Raw genomic sequence first — 27,545 nt, 5'->3', positions numbered from 1 at the left:
TCATATTTTAGCAATTCCCCCAAATTCATTAATATCCCAAATTCAGTTTAGTTGAAGAGATTAAGCCTATATTAATTCAGCCTTCTCAATTTAGAAAGTGCCTTTTGAATTATATTTTAACAAATTTAGACCACTTTTTTCCTAGCAAACTAGAGAACAAACCTTAAGAAGCTATTTGCATTTTCATCATTTAATCTTTGCATGATGTCCAAATTGTCCTTTATTGTATAATGACGGAGATTCATCTCTTTACAAGGGCAAAGAAGACATTACAGGCAAGTTCCGACAAGACAGCCCTTACAATTTTTAACACTCTAACAGTTTTATGATCCCCCCCCCGCTTCCCCCAAATTTATTATCTTGAGAAGTTGGAAGAAAGCATAAAACAGTGAAGGGATGTCAAGTCCAACTAGAAGCCACATTTTTCTTCTTGCATCTGCAGGTGTAAGATTAAAATCTTGATTTAACCACAATCAGTATTCCAAAATTATCTTTTCTTAAAACTTGGAACAGAAGAATTTGCTGCCTGTACACCAAATGAATTGCCAAGGTGACATTAAAGACATATTTGATTGCACAGCCTCTTACTAGGAAAGCATCGTTTTAATTTGGATCTGGTTCAAGAGTATGTAATTGTAAAACTATTATTCTAGGACGGCATAGCTACAAGATCATTCATACAAAGGTATTAACACGTAAAGAAGAAATAAAGCTATATTGGCCAAACAGATAACCATTCATCGTTCTAGAGTGCTAACCAGTCTCTTGGTAATTCATAGGATGACGTGATTGAGAAAAAACAAAGAATCCCTGCCTATGCAATCTGTCCCTTGCATGCAAGTTTTGGAAATGGCAAAATTGTGTCCGAGGTTCGTCTGTATTCCAATCTTGTGCAATACAGATCCTATTTATTTTGATCAGGACTTTGGATTCATGCCTAGGTGCTTGGCTGTTTGGCTAGTATCCTGTTGTGTCCATGCACTAGCAGAAGCGCCTGGGCTTTACTACTCGTTTTTGGTTGTATTTAGAAGTGCCAAAGCCCCGTTGCTCCTGCCAGTGCATAGTCACAATAGGATACTCTCATTTCTGGAATGGAGCAGGTACGTCAGTGGAACTTGTAGAAGGGAGATCCGCTGACCTGTCCTGACCTGGAAATGAGTGTTTTGTCTTGTTTCTGTGGTTGCTTTTAGAAGCGCAAAAGCCTTTCACAAGCGCAGTGGAACCAGCAGAGGCAGAGTGGGCCCCGTTGGATACTGCTCAAGGTTTGCATCCACCATATTTAACACAACATATGTGGCTGGGATTAATAGTTACCATTTCAGATTTTGTAATGTTCATTGTTATTGCAAATCAAAACTCCTGTGGATATTTCAACTGATATGAGCAAGGGACAGGCCAGTCCCTAGCAAGTCTCTCCCTCTTCTATTACCCCTGATATCTGCTGGGAGCCTCTACTGATACTGTTTCCCTCTTCATATCAGTCCTCACGCTTCAGCCAGCACTTCTAACGAAACTGCATATGGAAAGAACTTAAAATAGCTACCACATGAGAGAAAATATGGCATTAGAGTAAGCAATGCTGCTGCTGCTGCTGCTGTTGTTATTATTATTATTATTATTATTATTTCTTTGTATTTTCTTTCTTTCTTATTATTACTACTTGTCCAGTAGCATAAATCAAAATAAAACTGACCAAAGTGGCCTTCAGCTCTCATTCCCAAACTCTTGATAGGAAAGCTACAACAATCATTTATTTTTTTAGGAAGTTGGATAGAGTTCGCATAATGACTAACCATTCTAATTAAAACGAGGAAAACAAACACATTGCTTCTGAGCCCATTCTGTGAAACAGACTTCCATCTCATTGGAATAAACTTTCTAGGAATATTCTACAGGCTAGGAAGTTCACTCAAGTCAAAGCAAGCTACCACTGAAAGCCACCAGAAAGTGAGGTTTCAAAGCACTTGTAATTTGTGTTTTCCAAAATGTTGGTTAATCTGGCTGCATCCCATGCAAATTTCAGAATCTGTGCTCACACTGAAGATCTTACAAACAAGGAGCACGATGTGTGTTTCTGTCCTGGTTTGCCTTCTCTTCGTCAGTTTAGATTCATGCTGTCTCTAGAAGCTGTAAATTACAGATTAGAAATCTTTTCCATAGTTTTGGACATAGAGTCCAACTTTTTCTTCAGGAAGCATACAGTTCACTACGGGGGTTAGAACTCGCAGCCAGCATGCCAAGCCTACATATTTATGTTATGGTGAACTCTTAACTTTTGTAAATTGAAAACGTGTATTACTGACGAAGTTGGAAACGGTGCATACAATCCGGAGTCATCGTTTAATCTTACATTTATACGTTTTTCCTTGTTTGTATTCTTTCATGTTTATGACATGTTTTTGTCCTTGTTAATCACCAGCAACTATGCTATATGTTTATTAAATGTTTGCTAAATGTCTATTGACACTTATTATATGATTGCTGGTTTGGATAAATCGCATTGAGGCTTTTGGTATGTGCACAACACACTGGGCTCCCTAGATATAGTGCACTCAACTTCAGGAGTGTTGGTGGATCCTTTCCCTTTCTTTTCATTATCTGTCCTGGTTTGGCCTAAGTAAGCATACACCTAACCAGTCTTGACTAAATAGTCCTCTTCTTGGGTTACTCACCTGAGGAGTGGAGATGTACTGAAAGGAAAGCTAGGTTGCACCTCCTGGCCCTGACATTACATGCGCCAACTAGCTCTGGCTCCCCCCACCCCAATGTCCATGCATTTCCTCAGGTGTCTGCAGCAAGGAAGCTAGCCAGTGCAGACATTCAAATAGTGGGGATGGGACCAAGGAACACCATGTCACTGGAGGTGGAGTGAGGTGTGGCCTCTTTGCCTTTCAGTGCCCCCTTCACATGTAGGGGGCTAACATGCTCCACCGTTTTCAATGCAATCAGAAATAGCCACCTTTCTTCTCCATTTCAGCAGATGTTTGGTTGTTGCAGCATTTGCTCAGGCATATCGAAATTTGTCAGACTGGGCAATCTGGTCAAATTTGCCTAGCTATGTGAACTTCTTTCTAATCTAAGCCATCCATTTTGATTTGCCCAGATGTAAAGGGTTGGCTTTCAAAACGATCAGACCCTGAAAGGTCAAATCCTAAGATCACCCCCACATATGTACAAGTTTTTGGGGTTTTCCAAGCCCTTATGACAGCCAAAAGATGGATATTAAATCATTGGAAGGATAAGTGTTCATCTCCCATAATGCAATGGATTGAGGACCGAACAATGCTACCAACGTTTGAACAGGTGGTATATAGGCGCTGTTCACAAATGGATAAATATATGGCTATTTGTTCTGCTTTTCTTGAAATTTACACATAATTCCCCGCCCCTGTTGTTGTTTTTTAGAATGTTGTACTTGATGGAATATTGATATTTCTGTGCATGTGATTTCTTGTTCTTTTTTGTTTAATATGCATCATGATTATTCCTGTAATCTCAGACTTCAACAGAATGAAGGTTCTATGCATGAACACATACATATGAGTGTGACATAACCACTGTCACCACACACACTCTCAATTTGTATGTCTATTTGTTCAAGAGTTTGCTTTATGCTCCCTCATCTTTAGCAGACGGTTTTCTTAGTTTCTGTTTGGGCTGCTATATCTCATGTTTAGCTTCAAAGCTTCCACAAATTCCTTCAAGAATGTAAACTCTTGGCACAATCCTTGCAACTTCATTGTTTCCACAACTCATCTGAAATTAGTATTATACTTAGACTCAAGGATTCTTCTGCCAACATTGTTTTGGTTGGGAAAAGAAACACACAAACACACAATGGTTATAATTCCATTGCTTTTTCATCCCGGTCACTTTCCTTTGTTTCCAAGATGGCTCAAGGAAAGATATGTTTGCAGAATAGTCATGCCATTAAACATTCTTGTTTGTAGCAGGGTTTGCTTTTTATTACCAGACAACCAGCCATGTCTAGAAACCTCACATAACCCACATTGTGCTGTATTCTCAACTCAGGAAACTGCCAAACACCAGTATGTCCACTTTGCTCCATCTATTTATTAGCTATTCTTTTCAGTTTGGCTGGGAAAAGAGAGTTTCTATAAATTACATTGTGTCAGTCTAAATCTAGAGGGTTTATTACCTCCCTCTCCTTCCAAATCCTACAGAGATTCTCTTCTGTCTAGTACTCTTCTCTCAGCCTGTCACCTGGTTGGTGAGTTTATTGGCCCTGGGAAATGATATGACACAACCCAATGGAGAGCAGAATTCTAACTCTCTTATTTCTCCCCCCTCTTCCATTCTCTCAGCCTCAGATACTTCATTCTGTATTTTTAAGAGTTACTGAGCTATTCCTTAAAGTTATTTTATGGACTCCCCTGCCCCCACTCCCACCCTCAAGCATCAGAACTCAGGCCACTTGCTTTTTCAGGCCGGTAGAACATGAATCCATTCCTTTATGACAATGGAGTCGTCATTTTTGCTATTGAATTTACATCTCCTTTAAGGCCAATGCTGACAGTTTTCTTCAAGCTGCTTCTGGTACTTGGTTCAGCTATGGGAATACCATTTGGAAGCCATGCAGCATTCAATTATACTCGTAAGTTAGCAGCTTAGTTTAGCATTCTTGCTACGAGGAGTGCGTGATCAGAATCAGTCAAGGCAGATTTCTGATATGGAAATGGGATTACATCTGCCACCTCTGCTATCATTTGACAACAATCACCAGCTTAAAACAACAATATTTTGACAAAGATCTAATAGTTCTCAGAAATTCAGGTGCCATCATGGCACCTCATACAAATGTAAAAGGGTAAATACAGGGCTGCTAGTCAATTTGTAGTGTAATTCATTTGTCAATTGAACTCAGTGGCAAAACAGCCACTGAGTTGAATGATTACTCCCCCTCCCCTCAGTAGCATTTTGTAAACTTGTTTCAACTCTATAGAGAGATTTAAAGCTCATTTGGAAAAAAAGTTTTCCTGGGAAAAATATATTCCTACAAACATATAAACAAAAGCAACTTTTTATTTTTTTAAAAAAAGCAGTAACAGGTCTGAGCTCAGATGGGGGAACATCCTGCACTAGTAGCTACCCTATTTCTTCGATTCTAAGACACAATTTCCCCCCCAAAATGGGGTGCGCCTTAGAATCACAGGTGTGTCTTAGATTGTTTTTTTCTGTTGGTGGTACTGAAATTAGTGTGCGTCTTACAATCGATGGCGTCTTACAATCGAAGAAATACGGTATATGAAAAGGAGGACCAGGCTCCTGTATCTTTAACAGTTGCATAGAAAAAGGAATTTCAGCAGGTGTCATTTGTATGCATGCAGCACCTGGTGAAATTCCCTCTTCATCAGACCAGTTAAAGCTGCAGGAGCCATACTAGAGTGACCAGATACAAAAGAGGGTAGGGTTCCTGCAGCTTTAACTGTTGTGATGAAGAAGGAATTTCATCAGGTGCTGCAGGCATACAAATGACACCTGGCATATGGTCACCCTATAGGCCAGTGTATCAACAAAAAAGATTAAAGAGCAATGCATGTGAAATGCCTTACCGCTGCTTGCCGGTGAGTGTTGGAGAGGATCCCATGAATCTTCACTTTATCTTTCTCCATTTTGTCTATGTTCACCCATAGATCTCTGCTTGTAGAATCAAATGGGCCATATGTCCTAGAAGTGTAGTAATTGTGATCCATATCCTCCTGAAAAAAGGCCAAACACAGTTAAAAATCAACACAATTTCTTGTTTATGTTTTTTACATTGTAATCCTATTTATGTTTCGACACAAAAAGTTCTACAACTCCCAGCTTTCCCCAGCTAGGAATGCTGTGAGTTGTAGTACTGTTTTCTGTCTAAACATGCATTGTGCCCTTCATTGTTTATAAATTCAAGATTTATTTATTCCTTCCAGAAACCAGTAAAGTTCTATTTGCTTGCTACATAAATGAAAGAGTTTAAAGTAGAAAGAGAAAAACACAGACCATTTTATTATATCAATTCTAAACAGAAGGTCAAAACACCAAGTCTGCTTGAGATAAATCTGATTGTACAAATGCAATTTTGGCATCCTAAGATGTCAAATAAGTGGCTAGCTTCTGTTTGAATGATGACCAGCAAATCCTAGGGGGCAACTTCTGTTTTAATAGCTATGACAAGCAGTTACTCTTTCAAAAATAGCTTTTAAAATGTTAGATTTTGAATATATTTTCACTTCCTTTTTTCTTTTTACTGATCTGCTTTTATATTAGAATAAGAATTTTTAATAACCAAAACTGCTGCTGCACACGTTCTTTTTAAACTGATAGTTTCCATGCTTGGTCCATTAAATAAAAAAAGAATATATGCTGCATAATCTCTTTTATGATAAGGAATCTCACATTTTAATTTTTACTTGAGGTCTCGGTTCCTATGACTCTCCTTTTATTTCCTTTTGGATCCTCCCATCAAGAAAAAAGACATTAGTGATATGTTGAAGTAAACTGATCAGTATTAAATATTTCTGAAACTATTAGTTAAACTTTCAGGTTAACATTTCAGCATGCTTAAAACACAAAAGAAATATTCAGCATTTGCACAACTCCCCCTCCCACCACATTTTTGTTTTATATATTGTTTAGTAGTCATCCTAAACTATAGTATTTGCTCTTCTCAGCTGGCTCACTTATAACTTCAACTTTTTTTTTTTTAAAGGCACAATATATAGGTTGTGTGTGCATATGAATGAACACGCACATGCATTCAGGTAACATTTGGATTATTGTATCTCATCTTAATAAACCAAGATATGCATTAACCTTTTAACTGCATGTTCTGCCTTTGTGCTGCTGCTGTTTCACTTTTTGGCACTCTGCATTTATTTATTTACTGCATTTCTATACCGCCCAAAAGCCGAAGGTCCAATTAGCCGAGAAGTCTTCAATTAACTATAATTTCCTGTTTCATCCAAACTGGGAAACTCTAATTACCAGGTTTGGAACAAGCCAGGATCTTGAGCTATGGGTTGAAATTGTTTTAACACACTGTTTTTTTCAAAACTTGGTAACCATAATTTCCTTTTTTGGACAAAATAGGAAACTTGGTTAATTGAATTCTTCCGGGTTTAACTGTAGGATGCCGAGAAGGGTGGAGAGAAAAGGTTGTGTTCACAGGCACAAGTCTCATTCATATCTTGGTTTATTAAGCCCAGATATGATCATCTAAATGCAAGCATACACACATAGCATTTTTTTTAGTATTATAATTCCCAGCAATGACCTGGTTTTTTTTAAAAAAAATCCTCTAAGTAGAAAAAGCAGCTTTGTGCTTTCCAACTGCTAGTGGAGAAAAATGAAGACAAAAACACATATGCAGATCATGTGGATGTAGCCAATTAAGTACCATAGCCATTTAAAAACATGGAAAGAAGTTAATATTGTGTAGGTTCAAAATTCTAATGATATATGAAGAACAAGGAGCTGACATTTTCAAATCTAGAAAGTGATCCCTTTTAATGATGCCATTATCATGAGCAGGAAAAGACTGTATAGCAGCCTTTTGACTGATGTCATCTAATTTCTCCGATCCCCTCATTCAATTTCCCATTTCTCATCGTACGTTCACCAAAGATAGAAAGAACCAAACACTCCCATTTGAGATCTATGGAAATGACAATGGAAACACCTTCAGATTCATGAACAGCTGTATGAATCCACGTCACGAAGCCCTACTGTATAGTATTTCATATTAACAAACCTGATAGCTTGATAATGAGTTTTTTGAAGACTTCCATGAACATAACGCTAGTGTATGTGTCAAGAAATGTAGATAATAAATCTTGCTTCTTCTTAAAAGCAGTAAGACAATGCTATAACTTATTAGCAGTTACTATGAAACCTTAGTACCTACTGTTTGAACAGCAACACTGATTTACCCTTAAGATATTTACTCTCTTTCTGATGTTCACTAAAACACATTTGCCTGGGCTTTGTAGGAGAGGGAGAACTGGATGGGCAACTAAAGCACAACTGGCTGAGGTTGTCCACGTTGTGCCCACTTTCAGAGCAAGTCCTGATGTTACACCTTCCATACCGACCAGGCCTGCACAGCCTGTGACTCCTCAAGCTGAGCTCAGCTCTCTAGCCATGGATTGTAGCCTGCCATATGCTTCACAAATCCCTTGCTTTGCAATCCTGTGCAGGTGGGCCTCTATACATTGCTAGTGGGTCACAAGTTTTGCAGGCCTGCGCAAGTGCTCTTAGCTGTCCAGTGAAGAGCTGTAGCCATGCATACTTTTGTTGCACCCTTTGTTGGATCAGAAAGACCTGCCCACAATTATACGTTCCTTAGTAGCATCAAGGATGGACTACTGAAATGCACTCTACATGGGCTGCCTTTGAAAACTGTTCAGAAAATTCCACTGGTTCAAAATGCAGCTTCAAGAATCCTGTCTGGAGCCAGACTGATGGCGCGTATAACTCTGATATTGTTCAGTCTGTATTGGTTGCCGATTCATTTCCAAGCCCAATTCAAAGGTCAAAACTTGGCTTTTCCACAAAGGATGTGTATAGATGATGGTTGTAACTGAGTGGAAGGAACTGAAGCCAGAATGATATGTTGGGTGGGCCTACTGGCAGTTGGGGTAAGTCAGTTTGAAGGGGGACAGGAATATTTAGAGCAAGGTCAGGGAAGCAGGGAGTAAAGTTGGGATAGATGCTGTCTAGGGAACACTGGATTGCTTTCAGATAGGTTATAAATGAGAAAAAAGCTTCATCATCATCATCATCATCATCATCATCATCATCAATCACTTCTTGTTTGTTCTGAATGTTGACCTAATATATATATATATATATATATATATATATATATATATATATATATATATTTAAATACTTATGTTCTAGTTTGGATTGCTTTGAAGATTGGGATATCTCACCCCCACATATTAAGGATATAAAGAGGAGAGTCCTATTGCTCTTTATAATAGCTTTGGCTATTGGGTGATACAGAAATGTAATACATAAATAAAATCAGTAGGTGGTGGGAGCTGGTGTTTTGGGGAGTGGATTTTCAGGATGAAAACAGGTGGGAGACCCCCCCCCCTTCCTGGAGTACTGTGGTCCCAATCTGAACTGGGGCCATGTGCCTTACACTGAAGTAAATAAGACAATCACACGTAGTTCTGTTATGCATGATTTGAAGAATGTTTGGTTTGGCCTTCAGATGGAGAGTGGGAGGGGGCTGCAAACAGAAAAAGTGCTTAATAAAATCAAGAGCTTTTCTGTGTCCCATTAAAAGGATACCTGGGCAGGATCTACACTACTGCTTTAAAATGGTTTATAACAGTAGTGACAACTGTTGGGGCCCAGGACACACTCCATATACAGTTTTCAAACCGTTTTCAAAGTGTCATATCCTGCTTGGTGTAGATCTGGCCCTGATCTTCCACACAGGACAGAAGATAAACAAAACTGCATGTCAATATACAACTCTATTTTTTCTTTTATCATAAAAACAAACTGTAGGGGAAGTCAACCTGACACATCTCCCCTCCAACCTCGGCCCTGATCAGCTTACCTAACATGTTTCATTAATCATACTGAGCCCCACTGGATTGTACTATACACAACTGTTAACTACCCTTTTCAATTTCTTTTTATTAATTAATATTTTATTAATTACATTCATTATCATAAAATAAAAATACTGTAAACACAACCATCAAAGCCTGACATCAGCAAAATCTTTTTAAAAAAGGTGAACAGTGTTTAAACATTTAATAATGCATTTTAACCAGACAAGCTAACAGTAAATCATCCCCAATAGAGATAAAGGTTCATAGTTATTTATTTATTTATTTATTTATTTATTTAAAATATTTATATCCCGCCCTATATCACTAAGATCTCAGGGCGGCTTACAGATAAAAACATACAGTATAAAACAATAAATATACACAGTTAAAAACAAATTAAACCATAATCCAAGTTAAAACAATATATAATTTAAAAGCAATAGATGCAGTTAAAACAGTTAAAACAATGTGCCAGTGAGTTTAACCATCAAAGGCTTTGTTAAAAAGCCATGTTTTTACTTGGCGTCGAAATGCAATCAATGTTGGTGCCAGTCGGGCCTCCAAGGGGAGGGCATTCCACAGCCGGGGTGCCACCACAGAGAAAGCCCTTTCCCTTGTCCCATCATAACGTATATGTTGCATTGGTGGGATGTGGAGAAGGGCTCCTCCAACAGATCTAAGGTCTCGGGCAGGCATATATAAGAAGAGGCGCTCCCTCAAGTATCAAGGTCCCAAGCTGTTTAGGGCTTCAAACGCCATTACCAGCACCTTGAATTCTGACCGGAAGCGTATAGGCAGCCAGTGCAGTTCCTTTAAAACCGGTGTTATGTGGGCTCTGTAAGATGTACCTGCCAGCAGTCTAGCTGCTGCATTTTGCACTAGCTGCAATTTCTGCATCGTCTTCAAGGGAAGCCCCACGTAGAGTGCATTGCACTAGTCTAATCGGGAAGTTACCAGTGCATGCACTACTGTGGCTAGGTTGTCCCTGTCCAGGAAAGGCCGTAGCTGGCGGATCAGCCGAAGCTGACCCCAAGTACTCCGTGCCACAGAGTCCACCTGGGCCTCCAGTGACAATGATGGATCAAGGAGTACTCCCAAGCTATGTATCTGCTTCTTCAGAGGGCGCGCCACCTCATCCAGAACAGGCCGCTTACCCACTTCCCGGACTCGGGAACCACCAATCCACAGAGCTTCTGACTTATCAGGATTCAGCTTCAGTTTATTGGCCCTCAACCAGCCCATTACAGCCTCCAGGCACTGGTCCAGCACCTTCACAGCCCCAGCTGACTCCGACGACAAGGAGAAGTAGAGCGGAGTATCATCAGCATACTGATGGCACCCAACGCCAAACCCCCTAATGACCTCACCCAACGGCTTCATATAGATGTTGAACAGCATGGGGGACAGAATAGAACCTTGTGGCACCCCACAGCTTAATTGCCATGGGGTGGAACAGGAATCCCCCAATACCAATCTCTGGAATCGGTCCCGCAAGTAGGAGCGGAACCACTGTAACACGGTGCCTCCTACTCCCATCTCGCAGAGCCGACCCAGTAAGATACCATGATCAATGGTATCAAAGCCGCCGAGAGATCCAGGAAGATCAACAGGGTAGCACACCCCCTGTCTTTCACCCAGAGTAGGTCGTCAATCAGAGCCACCAAGGCCATTTCAGTGCTGTGCCCTGGCCTATTCACGGATTTTCCAAGATTTTTTTATTTTTATTTTTGCATTTTGGGGTAGGTGGGTTGCAATTTGCAGAAATTACGGCTGACTGCACATATTACAGCCAACTTGCATAATATGCGCAATAATCTATACAGTTATTCAGAAATTTGTGCAAATTGCAGAATCTCCTCACCCCCCCAAAAAAAAAAATTGTGCAAAAAAGTTCTCGGAGTTCAGGGAACAGGCTGCAGCTCACCTTCTAGACACCAAGCTAGTCTTATATGCCACGGAACTTTGTTGAGCAAAAAAGGAGCCAGATTACCCAGTGACAGATATAGGAAGCTACCTTTTACTATGTCAGACTCTTGGTCCATCTAGCCCAGTACTGTCAACACTGACCGGCAGCAGCTCTGCAGCATTTCAGGCAGGATTCTTTCTTTTGCCTACCTGGAGATGCTGGGGATTGAACCTGGGACCTTCCCACATGCAAACCATGTGCTTTACCACTGACCTATGGTCCTTCTACTCAATAGCCCCAATTCATTCCCACCCCATTCAGTGCATCAAGACATTGTGGGGAGCCAAAGGCCGATGTGTATCCCATATCCACACCCAGTCCTCCCTCATATCTCATTTTAGGTTATTCAAGACCCAGATCTCTCCATGAATGGCTGCTACTTATGCAAGGGGAAGGATCATACTTTAAATCAGGGGTGCGTAACCTTTTTTCTGTTCACTGCTGCATTCTCTCAGCAGTGGGGCCCGCATGCCAGGCCTAGACCAAGTGGTAGGCAGAACCAGAAGGCCACCGCTTTTGTCTATCTCTTTCCACCACTTGCTTTTCTCTTTCTTTGTCTCCCCCATAACTTCACATGCCCACCTGACTTCCCTGCCAGCGGAGAAATAGATTGCTCTTGCCAGAGGTCTGATAAGTGGCAGATGTCCACATGAAATTAGGTTGCCCAACCTTGCTCTAAATCTGTCAGTTAGTACTTTTATGTTTTATTAATATGTACATAATTTAGTAATTGATCACAGGAGAGGTGTTTTGTGAATTTGGCTGTACTATCAATGAAGCATCCAACTCATTTCTATAAAGTTTCCTTGAACAGATTTCTATTTTGTTGAAAAATAATCTTACCATTTCTTCTGGTGGATTTATATGTCTCAGCATGGCATACCTGTATTGTAATGCAATCTATGGTGGCTAGATTTATAAGCTTCCTGGAAAGGTCTCAGGGAAGTGAAGATGAATACTATAAAGCTTTTATTTCAATTTGTCCTCTGAGATGTAACCACACAGTGCTGCGGATTTTATATAAAACAACCGGGGATAGTACAACAAGGTCTGGCGCAGGATCAACAATTCAAAAAATATGACAAGTTTGGGGGTGAGGTGGTAAAAAAAAAGCTGTTAAAATGGATGTCTTAGCCCAATTGCTTTCTTGTGGTCATTTAAAAACAAACATAATGTCACAAACCAAAATGAGCCTTTGAAAGGGAGCCCAAATATGAAAGTGTTGGGAAAAAAACTGCCAGAAAGTTTGGCTTTGAGGAAAATGTGAGGACACAAAGCGGATCAGATGAAAAGAAGCTGAATATGACCAACATACTGATGATTTTCGGTGCTAAATATCCATGCAGTCTCACCCTCAGGGACCTCTTACTAAAGTTACATTGAACATATTGGGGTGGAGAATGGGCAAAACAGTTAACATCTTCACTACAAAGGCATGAGAAATCTAATAAATACGATCACAGTTTTGTAAGCTGCCTATGAACCACCCGACTAGATATTATTCACCGTCCTTAGTCAACCCATTGACAGCAGTAGTCTTGTCTAAATAAAGTATGCAGACCTCTGCTTGCTTTGTCTGTAGTGCCTGGAGGCCTCAACTGCACAATACATAATAACCACACTGTAAGGGGAAACCGTTTCCTTATAATTGCTAGATACAGGTTTTATTTAATGGTCTCTCCCAATGCGAAGACAGTAGTGTAGTGAAAAATTTAACTTTTGCCTATGCCTCATGAACAACTGTGTCACTAGGGCTTTCAGGAAATATGAAATGCTTCTGCTTCATTTTTCATGGAGACTTCTCTTCTATTGTGTGTCTAAAATTAATTTCACACTGTTTTAAGCAAGAGTGCTGCATGATGGTCCACAAACATAAAATGAATTCTGTGTCTGATTTCGTTTTCTGGTGGTGAATGTGACGGAAATGAGTAAAAGCCGAGCGTTTTCCTCAGCCTTGTCAATGGAGTAGGGCCACAAAGGTTATTCAAAACATGACAGAAAAGTATCCCTAACACGCGCACACATTGCAGTCAGAGAAGAGAAGGATTAAAAGAAGTACACGGTATCAGTCAGGCAGTAATAGTTTGTATAACAGATGTGTGGTTCATGCCATCCCTTTTGTAAGGATTTGCACAATCCACCCATACCTAAGAGTGAAATTCCTGCTTCCGTTGGTTTCCATTTAGAAGGTTTGCAGCAGGAGTCATAGGCACAACAAAAAGATGTAAGAAGGCTTTGGATTTCAGTTGATTTTTGTGCTGCACAGTCCTCAGATGGCTGATTTTTGCCAGAAAGTGCAGCTAGTGCCACTTGATTATGGAGAAAATTAAGTCATTGCAAGGAACCTGGCAGTAGGAAAACCACAAAGCTGTCCACTGGCTATGTGCTTGGGTTTAAAAGAATTACCGTGAATTAAGCCATTAGGAGTATCTTGGCAGTAGAGAAAGTAGCAAAGCTGTCTCAGAAATGGAAGTGAGGTGACTTTTGAGATGCTAATAGTTTCTTTCATACAAAAGCTTTTGCCATGTGAGAAACGGCTGCATTGCTTGGAACAGAATTTTAAAGCAAGCACAATTGGTATGATTGAAGTTTAAGGCTGCAATGCTCATATACACAATTACCTTGAAGCTGAACTCAATGGGGCTTACTTCTGAGAAAGCATGCATAGGACTGTGCTGTAAGCAATCCTCCTAAAAATTACACTTACATCACAATCTTATTTATGCCTACTCCAAAGCAAGTCCCACTGAATTCATGGGAGTTATTCCCAGATATTAATACTCTACTTCCATATTATACAGCTGCCATATCATAAATGGCACAGCAACACATCCCAGAATACAACCTGCTTGTGAGGAGGGAAATATCCATACTCCAGATGATAATTGGTCTCTTTTGACTGATTCAAGATTTCAAACATATGGCAGAGTATTAGATAAGCTGCTACTCCAAAGAAGTGTTGGATTTCAAAATAACTGTATAATTGCTCTCAAATGCGTTCAATTGTTTGGTAGGTCTCTGCCCAAGAAATCAATGTAACAAAACATAATGTTGTTATTAACTTTTTTACTGTCACATAACACAGGATGACTTTCCCCATCTGGAAATACAAGTGCCATGAACTAATTGTTGACAGCTATCATATACACTGCTAAGCTCTAAATACGTTTGGGTGAAGTAACCCAGACTGCATCTGAAGCAGCTGCTGGAACCATGGCTGTAAAACCATGAAGTGTAAAACATGATCAAATGGAGTCTAACTCTCAGTTCTCATTAGGACCTACTCAGATGAATATAGCTGGTGTGGTGTAGTGGTTAGAGTGCTGGACTAGGGCCAAAGAGACCCAAGGTTCTAGTTCCTGCTTGGTCATGAAGTTCACTTGGTGACTTTGGGCCAGTCAGTGACTCTCAGCCTAACCTACCTCTCAGGGTTAAAATGGGGAGGAGGAGGAGCAGGAGGAGACCTTGTAGGAAAGGCATCATATATGTGTAACAAATCAATAAATAAAGCTGTCCTGTACCAAATCAGACCATTAGCTCATTTCTTTCTAGTACTGTCTACTCTAGGGATAGGGACATGACTACAACTCCCATAATACCTGACCATTGGCCATGCTGCCTGGGGATTATTGGAATTGTAGCCCAAAACATCTGAAAGGCAGCAGGTTACCTGCTTCTGGTCTCCTCCTCTCTTCTGCGACGATCCCACCATCATCTCCATAACATATGAACTGCCAAGATGAAGTGTTAGAAATTAATGAATGCAGCCTACTCATGATAGCTTAGGCCCTCTTAGGGTGCAATCTTATGCATGCTTAGACAGGAAAAAGTCTATAACTCCCAGCATGCCCCAACCACAATGGCTGACTGGGTCTAACCTTGGAGCTGTAGGACATTTTTTCTGTCTAAACATGCATAGGATTGCACCCTTAGATTGTTTGTTTCCTTAATCCATTTGTTTGCACTGCAAGTATTTATATTTATTTATTTTATTTATTTATTACATTTACGTATTCTCTTCCCCTTATTGTTTTATTATGATTTTATTAGAATGTAAGCCTATGCGGCAGAGTTTTGCTATTTTGTTGTTTTACTCTGTACAGCACCATGTTCACTGATGGTGCTATAAAAATAATAATAATAATAATAATAATAATAATAATAATAATAATAATAATAATAATAATAATAATCCGCCCCATAGCCGAAGCTCTCTGGGCAGTTTACAACAGTTATCTCCTGAGTTCAAGTCTTGATTCTGCGTAACTGTCCAAAACTCCTCTCACAGACTTGAATTATAAGGACAATCTTGTGTGCTCTGACTGTGTGTTAAAAACACTGTTTTTTTATTAGCGCTGTGCCAAATTTTTTGTCCATTCTATTTTTGGCATTTTGTGGGGGGGAAACTGGGAGAAGTAAGAATTTCAGAGAATTTTCTCCTTGGGGAGGGGAACAAGTTTTCCACATACTTTTTAAAATGTAGCCAGTTATTGAAGTGTCATCTTTCTTTCTTTCTTTCTTTCTTTCTTTCTTATTTTAATTTTTAAACACCCCTGGCATTTCCAGGAGCCTAGGAGTGCTTCCTGGATGCTTATTGGGGAAGGCGAGGTCACATGGTCTCCAACAGACATTCACTAAGAACTGCTGGACTCCTCCAAATTCTGGAGGAAGGGTTTTGTTTTGTTTTGTTGAAAACCTAAAAAATAGGAAGCAAGCCTCTCATCAGTCAGCTACACTTACAAAAGGTATGTGGAAACCCTGTCCCCCTCCCCAATGACAAAAATTCTCAAAATCCCCCCTCCCTTCCTGCAAAAGAAGCAGAAAAAACAATTGTTCTTTCACAGGGAAAGAGAAGGTTCCCAAAAATAGGGGGCAGGATTCAGCCCAGTACTAGTAGATGTTAAGGAAGATCAAATGCATTTATTAACCACTGAGCATCTAACTTCATCTTAGTTTGCCAGTAAATCCTTTCTTGCAGAACATACTTCCACACAGTGCTAGAAAGTTACTTAATAATGGATTTAAGAATATCTGCCTGAAGTTTTCTTCACAGGACAGAAGAATACTTGCCTTGCTTTAATATAGTTTGCTTTAGCCATCTAGGTAGGTTACATTACACATATTATGTATGCTATAGGAAATGTCGGATATAGCAGACATACTGGTTTGTTATATTATCTATTCCAGATAGGAGATTGAACTGACATTAAAATCTTCCAGCCCTGCCCACAGAAAACTAGCTTGTTAGGGACAAGCTCTCCTTGACATTCAATTCTTCTATGTGCACAGTATTATTTTTGATATGGAATAATGTTCACGCCTCTGATTTTCCCTGTTACTATCTGAAGTGGTACAGAGGTTTATCCTTACCAGGACTTTCTTCTTTGCGGGCTTGCAGTGGACTTCTTTAGATGGTGGACACGTAATTTGAATTGAAAACTTCCTTTCTTGACAATGCTCTATATGTTCAATGAAACCAGCATTACACACTGCCAATAAGCTGCATTAATTTTTATTTCAGCCTTTTCCCGATCTTTTTAAAAGTGGAATAAAGCTCAAAAAGGGCAGGAGATGCTCTGGAGGATGTCGACTTCTTATAAAGGATCCGCAAACTTCTGTGAGTGGCCAATCATGAGCATGCAATAAAAGCCTCTTGTAGAAATGCAGGAAAAGGTCTGCCACGTGATTCCACTAATCATGGGCCTCAGTTCTAAGGTTGATCTTTCCAATAGCACTTCCATATAGAGGCTTTTGTGAGAGTGCGGCATGTTGAATCATCAGGCATGGCCCCCAACATGTTCATGGATATTATGCTGATGCAATTTATTATCACTGCTGGACTAGCTGAATCAATACAGATTGCAGAGCCAGCTGCGGTGCAACATTAAGTGACTTTAGCACCATGCCAGGAGTCATTGTGGTGTCATGGTTAGCATGTAGAGTTGGGACTCAGGAGACCTGGGTTCCAGTCCCCACTTGCCCATGAAGCTCACTGGATGACTTTGGGCCGATCACTGAAGTTGTGAGAATAAAACAGAGAGGAAGACCATGTAAGCCACCTTGGGTTTCTTAGAAGTGGAAAAATGGTGGAATAATAACAGCAGCAGCAGCAGCAGCAGCAGCAACAACAACAACAACAACCCCCCTCCCACATACACCCACAATTAGGGAATTTTTCACCCATTTTCCATTTTAAGTTAGGGAATTTTCCATCCATGTTCCATTTAGCATTGTGATTGTTAGGAAAAACAGCCATCTAGAAACCCCCTTAAGAATCGTCATTGGATAATCTTCACTCTTCACTGTTCTTTATTGTGCAAGAAAAACAGAAGCTCAAAGATGGGGAATCAAATGGTACCATATGCCCTGGTAGAGATCCATGCAGCAATAAGGAAGGGGGAAATCTATTGCTCTATTAGGAGAGAAGACAGCAATTTCTGGTCTGGCTGATTCCCTCCCCCCCCCCCCCCCGCCCCATTCAGTTCGGCCTCTTAAACAAGGAGCTAACTTTAGCCCCTAAGCCATGAGCCTGGGAACACATTAACTCTAAAAATCAAGCAAGACGGGGATTTTGCTCAAAATCACTTTCTGTATGGGGGAAGATGTAGGAATCTACACATGATGTCACTTACATATAGAAGGTCGGTGAGCAGCATCCTTAATGCCACATCCATTTAAACTGCATCTTATATAATATGCACTATATTCATTTGCCAGCAAAATGGTGAGAATGTGTACAGAAACACAGAAGAGGGATACAGTAGATGAGGCCTTGCATAATAAGCAGTTTGGTGTTTTTCCATCACTGGCTGGATGCGCTTAGATCAGGGGGAAGGAGCCTGTAACCCTCCGGTTGTTGTTGGACTATCCCTGACCATTGGCTATGCTGGCTGGGGCTGATGGGAACTGCAGTACATCAACTTTGGGAGGGCCACAGGTTTCGCACTCCTACCTTAGAAAATGTTGCTCAGAGTGGCCACTTGGTTCCAATTCCAGCTTTCCTAGGCATAATAAACAAGTTACTACCATCTTCTTTCACTATCAGCCCATGGTTCTTTCCACAACTATTAGAAGCTGCAGGGTGTGTGGACAGCAACCCCACATAGCGAGCCATTGAACCGCACATCTTCCCAGTAAAGTGCCTGCAAGTCATGGACTATCTCCACCCATCCAGGGTGGCCTTTGGATAGAAAGGAATATAAGAAGTCTTCGTGTTCCAGCTGAGCCTTGCTCAAGCAACAAGGTCTTCCTGAGTGACTGTTCCAGTATCCCTGGTAGATCTTTCGGCCTGACTTGTTTATTGCTATTCCATCACGCCTCCGGGTTAGCCCTCTGGTTCTGACTTTGGGCTCATCTACACCAAGCAGGATATTGCACGATGAAAGTGGTATGAAAGTGGTGTATAAAAGGCAGGAGCCACACTACTGCTTTATGCACTGACAACTGTTGGGGCTCATGGACACGTACCATATATCACGGGATCTTCATCCCTCCATCCCGCTAGACCGCTAGGTCTAGCTGAGGCCTGGTCTGATTCAGCATGGCTCTTCCTCTGTCCTTAAATGGTGTGCCACCACTGAGAAGGTTCTCTTGTTAGTTGCTATCTGCCTCACTTCTACTGGGGGGAAGAGAAAAGCCTCAGTTCTTGTGATGGCTGATGTGGAGGTGATGTTGAGGTACCCTGGTCTCAGGTTATGCAAGGCTTTAAATGTAAGCACACATGCAACTACCGCCTCTGTAATCTGGTTGTAAAGCCTGTGCAATCTGGTTTTATAACCAGATTACAGAGGCAGCATAATAATGCCCTGTGGGTCCATACATCTTAAAAAACCTATGTAATTCAGTCTGTCCAGTCTGTTTCTTGATGTGTCCAATTCATATTTATTTCCACCATGTAGGTATTCAGGGTTGTTTAAAAATGTCTTTGAATAAAGTTGCTTGTAATCTCAGCTAGCGCAAGGCTGCGGGTGTAGATCTTCTGCCCTAGAGGAAAGGCACAAATTCTCTTGCGCTTTTCCTCCTTGTATAGTCAGATTCTGGGTCCCTGGACCTCAGTGATGGAGCAAAGAGCAACTCTTTCACAAAAGCAGCAGACCAAAGTCAGAGTGGAGTAGAAAACGATGTCTAAGCCATCAGTAGGGTGGTCTAGGTTTTGTGAAATCTATCCTGTGTGTGTTTCATGGATTGTGCAGTGTTGTTCGTTCTGGGGTCCATTCATAGACAGATTCAATTTTTTCCTCTCATTATGCGGACAAATACGCAAATACTTCCATAAGAAAGTTTGCAACAATTTATATACTTTATATTAGTATGTAACTTTTAGCATATTGTCCCCCATCCATTCGACTTTTCCCTGTGTATATTTTCCAGCATGGTATATGTCTCAGCAGAATCATGCATATTTTCCTGCAAATGAATTTGTGTAAAGTTTGGGAAAGTAACAACAACCTGGAAGTTCACGGACTCCACGTGGCCTGGGGAGGCTGGTCCACAGTGGATTCTGCAGATCAGCTTCTTAGAAATCTGAACTCATTTTAGTCCGTTTTGAATTTCTCCAACATCCCTAGCCATCAGGACAATGCTCCTCCTTTCACACAGTCTTACATTAGCCATGCTTGCAATAGCCCTCTATGGAAGTCAGGCCCACAATGACTTTTCCAGTCCTGTTCCATATGGCCACTCCTCCACTGCAGGACAGATACATGTGTTGCTATCATTGCTTCCAGTCTAGAGGGCCCTTTTGGCCATTTGTGTGGTTCTGCCTGAACTGAGGGACAATGAGTTGCTGAGATGACAGCAAGAACAGCTCCAGCACATTCCCAACACTCCACCAGCTGTGAAAAGCCGCAGACACAACTGAGACAGAAAGGCATTCCTTCGCAATTGTCTAAGTTTTAAGGCTGCCAAGGGGAAAAGAGGCAGATTGAATCCGTTGTTGTTGTTGTTGTTGTTGTTGTTGTTGTTGTTGTTGTTGTTATAGCAGCTGTTCCAAAAAGGTGGGGAGTTAGCAAAGGGAAGGTTTGGTTTATTGGCATGCATTTGAACAGGCAAACACAGATGACGATGCTAGAACTTCAGAACCCCTTGGGTTTAGTTGCTGATGAAAACACTGACTTGTATTTTCAGCAACAAGTCATAGCCAAAACACAGCCTTTGCATTTTTTGCATCACCCCTGCCTGGAAGAGGCCCAAACTCCTAATACAGCTTACATTATCTCCTGGATGGGAGAGATCTAAAAGCTATAGGTGGTTTTTAACATGGCATGTGGAGATATGGCATTGCTGTCAAAGAACATTACTGTGGAAGAAAAGCGAAGCATAGAGAACCTGTAAATATTATTCCTTCATTGTAAAGTAATGAGGAAAGATAACAAAAGACAAAAATAACTAGACAATATTGCCAACAGCAGCAGCTATAATAGCTACTTTACCCAGATGTTCTTGATCTGGGGGTGATCATCATATGAAGCTCCCGCATTCTGAGCTACACCATGAGTTAGGGATGGAGAGATCTGTCTGTTCCTGGTTCATATTAGTTTCTCAGGTGTTCATTCATAAGCCCATTCTGACCTGGTTCTGCATTACATGCACTTAAAAAAATCCTCATGAAAATTTATGTTTAAATACAGTCTTTTCCAGTCTTCCCCAACCTGGTGTGCTCCAGAAGTTTGGGACTACACCTACCGGGATCCCTGACCACTGGTCATGCTGGCTGGGATTGTTGAAGTTCTAAATATCTGGAGGACACCAAGTTTGGGGAGGCAGGTCCACTCTATCAGGCAGTAGCTCCTAGGCAGAGACTTTTCCTTCCACGGAGAGTCCCAGAATCTCCTTCTTCATCTAAAGCTTGGCGTCTACTGCTGAGCCAATGCCCCCTCCCTATCCAGTTCTATACCTGGCACAGCGACATTTTGCTAGAACTTTCCCTGGTGGATGAGAAACTTTAATAACAGGGAGAAAAGTCATACACACACGAAGGAGTGTAATGCTCTTTGGAAGTGACACTGCATAAGGTGTCACAGTATAAGGTGTATAATACCTGGCATAGTGAAGTTCCCTAGAATGTTCCCTAGTGGATGAGAAACTTTATTCAGAAAAGGAATGTGGTGCTCTTTCTAAATGACACTGTATAAGGTATTCAGGCATTATACAACCAGGACCCTGGAAAGTATCCTCATCAAAGATAACTACATTGCTAGCAGATAGAAAGCAAAGAGACAAATAGCTACAGGGGACGGAGGGAGGGAGGAGAGCACCAAGCATCTGCTCTGCATCAGGGGTAAAATCTGTAAACAACTCTGACAGCTTTATGATGTCCAGAGGTCCTTATCTGACATTCACTGATGGATGCACATAGTTAATAGAGATTTTTCTCCATATGAAGAATATTCATTTTGGAACATGCTGGGTTCTTCCCCACACCCCTGCTTTTTTTTTTTTAAAAAAAAAAATCATATAAACTCTCTTTATCTGGATTGGATTTCTAAGCATTTTGAATCTTATTAGCAGTTCTATCAAAGTCACAAAGGCCTGAAAATACACGGCGACCTCATAATGTTTACAATCTGAGGGGCGGAGCTTGGCAGCCATGGCGGTGGCAGGTTTCTTCTGAGGCTCTGAGCGGCGTTGCCGGAAAAAGCAATTATCTATTTTTTAATGGGCATAAATCTTTGAGCAAACGACAGGAAATGATTATAAAAGCTATCGGAGCTGGAAAGTGTTGAGAAGAGCCGATGGGATGAGGTGAGCTTGACGGAATGTCTTTATAAACTGCAGAGGCGAAACCGAAAGTAACATGATTGATGTCGCAGTTTGAAAAGAAAGAACTTATGCTTGTTAGACGTTGATCTGATTTACAGCGATCCTCACTTCTCATCCTTTATCTTAAGTTGGAAAGATTGAAATACTGGCTTTGAAGTTGTTTGCTGTAATCTTTGTAAAGTGGAAAGTGGAAGCTGTTTGCGGTGTGCCGAGAAGGGGGGGGTGAAGGGGAAGAAACAGCATTCTGTGAGGGAGATGTGGGATTTTGAGAAACTGTGAATGATTGGATCTGATCCCCTCTAGTGAATGCTGTTGTGAACTGAATATATTTCCTCCCCCTCGGGAAGAAGGTGGTGTGATTGGCACATAGAAGAGAAGCCAGTAAAAGTTGCTAAGGAAGTGGGGGCTCTAAGATTTATGCCCTACTCAGAAGGGTCCTATGTCCAACATTAAAAAAAAGATTAAGAAGTGGGAAAAGTTGAATAGACAAAAAAAGAAACCTTCAAATCATAATTTAACCCACCTCTCCCACCTGGAAGATACAGCCCCTGGAACAGACCAGGAAGACGAAGTTATAGACCCAGTTTCTTTGGATACAGTACCAAATAAAGAAAAGAATATGGCTGAAGGGGGAAAAGCAATGGACAGCAACTTTCCCTCCCTAGCAGAAATTAAGGCAGTTATTGTAGAGAATAATATCACCATTTTTAAAAAAATGGATCTGCAAATGAATGAATTTAGACAACAAATGCGTGTTCTTTCGGAAAAGATCGCAGAAAACTCGGATAAGATCAAAGAGATAGAGGCAAAAGCGGAATAGGACCAGAAGAAGCAAGAGGCCTTTGAAAAATCAACAAATATTCAATTTAAGGAATGGGAATTACGTCTGATCGCCTTGGAAGAACAATCTCGTAGATCTTCGATTCGAATAAAGCAGCTGAAGCAGATACAAGGAGAAGATCTTAGAGAAATCATTCTGAACTGGTTCAAAGAGCTGATGCCTGACATGCCAATAGAGGGATCGGATCTGGACCGAGTCCACCGCGTGGGGGGGCAAAACTACAAAGGGACTAGAGATATTTTGGTGAAATTTGGTAACTATTATAAAAAAGAGCAAATCATGAAAGAATTGAGATCTTTGACCCAGTTACAATATAAAGGCAAAGCAGTGCAAATTTATAATGATCTTTCTCAACATACTTTAAATTGGAGACGGAGTATTAAACCAATAACTGGAATGTTAATGCAGAACAAAATTCCATACGCATGGGGTTACCCGGTTTTCTTAAGATTTACATATGGGAGGAGGGAACACAGAGTAACCTCATTGGATCAAGGTAAAGAATTGCTGAAGAGGCTGGGTCTGGATGGGGAAGCAAATGGGGCTGGAGTGGGTGGGGGAGGGAATGAGGCTGGGACATCTGGAGAGTAAGAGAATTGTTAATTATGTTTGGAGATAATTGCAAATAGAAATGCTAATATAGAAACCTGCCGGCCAGGCGCAGCACTGCCTCCCCCCCCCCCTTTAAAGTAGATGGCTGGAGTACTAGACTCACGGGGATATGGGGGGGGGATTAGAGTGGGGGGGTGGGGAGGGGGGGAAGGTAGGAGAGGAGGGATTGGGGTAGGAGGGTGGGGGTTTTATGTATGGAGTTTGTTTTTTTATGTAAGCAAGTTTGAATTGCTGAGCACAAGGGATCGGAAGAGATTTCAAAAGGGTGATTATGGATAAAAAGATAAAGGTATCAACACTCAATGTTAAAGGTTTGGGGGCAGTCGTGAAAAGGAAGAGAATAGAACAAATGTTTAATAAAGAGGGATCAGATATTATAATGGTCCAAGAGACACACCAAGGCTCCGAGAATTCGAATATGATAAAATTAAAGTGGTTAGCCTATTATGAAAAGTCATTAGGGACATCGAAAAAAAATGGAGTGGCCACTTTGATTTCAAAAAAAAGTGGGTTTATATTAGAAGAAGTAAAAAAGGATGATAAGGGCAGATATCTTATGTTAAAAGGTAAAATTGAGGGAAAGGTCTATACTTTGATTAATGTTTATGCCCCAAATGAGAGGCATAGAGAGTTTTTTATAAAGTTGTTTAAAGAAATAGAAGAATTTAAGGAGGGGTATGCTATATTAGCTGGGGATTTTAATATGGTTATGGATAATAAACGGGACAGGTCAAATCCCACTAATGTTGAAAAGAGGAACAATATGACTATATTGAATAAATTAGTAAAAGAAAATGATTATTTAGATTCGTGGCGTTTACTTAACGGGAATAGGCCTGGATTTTCATACTTTTCCCCAGTTCATCATACATACTCCAGGATAGATTATATATTTGTTTCAAAAGATTTTGCAACGAGGATTTGTAAAATGGAAATGGGGGTAATAAAAGTAACTGATCATGCCTTGTTAAGTCTAGAATTTACAGTTAAGAAAGATTATAAAGAGGCATATAGATGGAAGCTGAATACAAAGATATTGAAATATAATAAAATAGTAGATAAAATTCGGAAGGAACTGTCGGAGTCATGGGAAATTAATGAAAAAGGAGGAACAGCTGGGTCAGTCATTTGGGACACCATGAAGGCTGTAGCAAGAGGAATCTGTATTAGAGAAACATGTAGTTTAAAAAGACAACAACGTGCAGAACAGGAAAAGTTAGAGATAGAAATTAAAAACTTGGAGGAAAGATATTGGCGAGTTAAAGATAAATATAAATTAGTGGAAATACAAGCTAAGAAGAAACAATTAGAAAATTTAAATATAGAAGAGATTCAAAAGAATTTAATGTATATGAAAAGGGAATATTTTGAAAACAGTGATAAGAACTCGAGGTTGCTTGCCAAGCTCACACAAAAAGAAAAAGGGAGGAATGGGATAGAAACGTTGAAAGATAGCCGAGGGAATTATTGTCATGCAATGAAAGCTAAAATAAAAATTTTTCAGGAATTCTATCAGGAATTGTATAAGGGTAAAGAAATTCAACAAGAAAAGGTGGAGGAGTATATCGGAAGGTTTATAAAGAAGGGAATAAAATTAGAATATAAGGAGTTAATGGAGTCAGTAATAACTCAAAGAGAAGTTGAAGAGGTTATTGATAAGTTAAAAGTTGGTAAATCACCGGGAGCAGATGGTTTGGGTCCAGAATATTATAAGGTCTTCAAAGACTGTTTAGTTCCAAAATTAATGGAACTTTATAATAGGATATTATCAGGAGAGAAGATACCTGAATCATGGGAACATTCAGTGATAATTCTGATCCCAAAACCAGATAAAGATTTGACTAATCCCGATTCTTATAGACCTATTTCTTTAATAAATCAGGATGCAAAAATTTTTACATCTATTATGGCCAAACGGCTAAATAAATTTTTGGCAGAATATATAGGAGCAGATCAATGTGGGTTTGTGGTAGGAAGGCATATGCATAATTTAGTGGGTAGAGTTTTAAATGTAATAAATGTAATAAAAAAAGCAAATATTAAGGCAGGTATTATGGCATTAGATATTTTTAAAGCTTTTGATTGTGTGAGCTGGCAGGCACTAAAGAGTATTATAGATAAATTGGGATTTGGAAATAAATTTAAAAATGTAATAGAACAGCTATATTCCCAAAATACGGCGGTAGTGGTGGTAAATGACGGACTTACTGAAAAGATACGACTAGCCAGAGGAACAAGACAAGGATGTCCGCTCTCGCCGGTCCTGTTTGTAATGGTTATGGAAGTTTTGGCGAAGGCACTAAGGGAGGATGAAGAGTTAGAAGGAATTGGAGAGGTAAGGGAAATAAAGTTAAACATGTTTGCGGATGACACTTTATTGACCATTAAGAATCCATTAAGAAAATTAGAAAGAATTAAATATCAGTTGAGGGAATTTGAGGAAATTACAGGGTTAAAAATAAATTGGTCTAAATCAGAGATGATGTTGTTTAACTATACCAAGAAGGAAGAAAAGGATTGGGAATTTAAGGGAATGGAATTGAAAGTTAAGAATGAGATTAAATATTTGGGAATTAAAATCACAAAAAATGTAGAGAATCTTGAAAAGGAAAATTTAACGAGGTTAAAGAAAGAGGTATTAGAGAAATTGGAGAAATATAAAAGATTAAATTTATCTTGGTTCGGAAGAATAGCCTTAATAAAAATGAAGATATTAGCTAAAATTAATTTTGTATTTAGAATGTTACCTATAAAAATATCAGAAACCGAGATAAAAAGTTGGCAAAATATTATTAATAAATATTGTAATGGAGAAAAGAGAGCAAGAGTGAATAAAAATAATTGGTACCTAAGCCAAAAAAAGGGGGGAATGGGTCTCCCAAACATAAAATTATACTACGTAGCGAATAGATTAAGACATGTTGTAGAAGCAATTATGGGAGTAGGAGATTTATATTGGATGGAAGAAAAAACCATAAATAAGGTAGAGATGAATTTGGAGAATGTTTTTTTTAAAGACGGAGGAAGAAAGTGGGTTGGAAGTATAGATAATCCACTCCTGAGGACCCAATGGGAAATTTGGAGTAAATTTAAAGGGAAGCTGCTTCCGAGCAACTCTCCCTTAGCACCGATAATAATGTTAAAGAATTTCCCAGAGGCTCTAAAGGGTAGATTATGTAAAATATTAAAAGAGAAAAATAAAATAAGATTAAAGGATTGGGTAAGAGATATTAAAACAAGAGAGGATATGGAAAATTTGTTAAAGGAGAAGAAGCTATCTTGGTTAGAATATGGTCAATTAGAGCAATGGAATAAAAAGTGGATTAAAGATAATAGAATGTGCAGAAAGATGACGAGGTTTGAAGAAATAGTAGTAAGTAAGGAGGAAGGGAAAGGAGGGAGTATAGTTTCAAAAGGATTAATGAGTGAAATATATAAAATATTGTTAGAGAAGGAGTTTAGAGAGAATACAGAGAAAATGGTTTGGGAATCAGATTTGAAGATACAAATAGGGCGACAGAGCTGGGAGGGACTATGGAAACAAAGAGTGTTGAGAAGTTTATCAGTAAGAATAAAGGAGAATTATTTTAAAATCCTATGGAGGTGGTACCTAACCCCGGTTAGATTGAATAAGATAAGTGATCAACATTCAGCAAATTGTTGGAGAGGTTGTGGGGAAAAAGGAACGTATTTACATATGTGGTGGCAATGCAAATATGTACAAAGATTATGGAAGATGGTGTTCTCAGAAATTGAAGAAATAGTGGGAATGAAAATAGAACAAACACCAAAA

At 39.9% G+C, this 27,545-nt stretch overlaps 1 protein-coding gene across 1 annotated transcript in view; it reads right to left on the bottom strand.

The window, feature by feature from the left end:
* PLXDC2 (plexin domain containing 2) overlaps positions 1-27,545 on the bottom strand; it is a 283,339-nt gene that overhangs the window by 111,011 nt on the left and 144,783 nt on the right. The window contains exon 3 of the mRNA XM_063127724.1: positions 5,574-5,720. Coding sequence (XP_062983794.1) covers positions 5,574-5,720 — 147 coding nt within the window. The remainder of the gene's footprint in view (positions 1-5,573; positions 5,721-27,545) is intronic.

Source organism: Elgaria multicarinata, chromosome 1, assembly GCF_023053635.1.
Source record: "Elgaria multicarinata webbii isolate HBS135686 ecotype San Diego chromosome 1, rElgMul1.1.pri, whole genome shotgun sequence".
NCBI classification, from domain to species: domain Eukaryota; kingdom Metazoa; phylum Chordata; class Lepidosauria; order Squamata; family Anguidae; genus Elgaria; species Elgaria multicarinata.
This window is presented reverse-complemented; position numbering and strand designations above follow the sequence as displayed.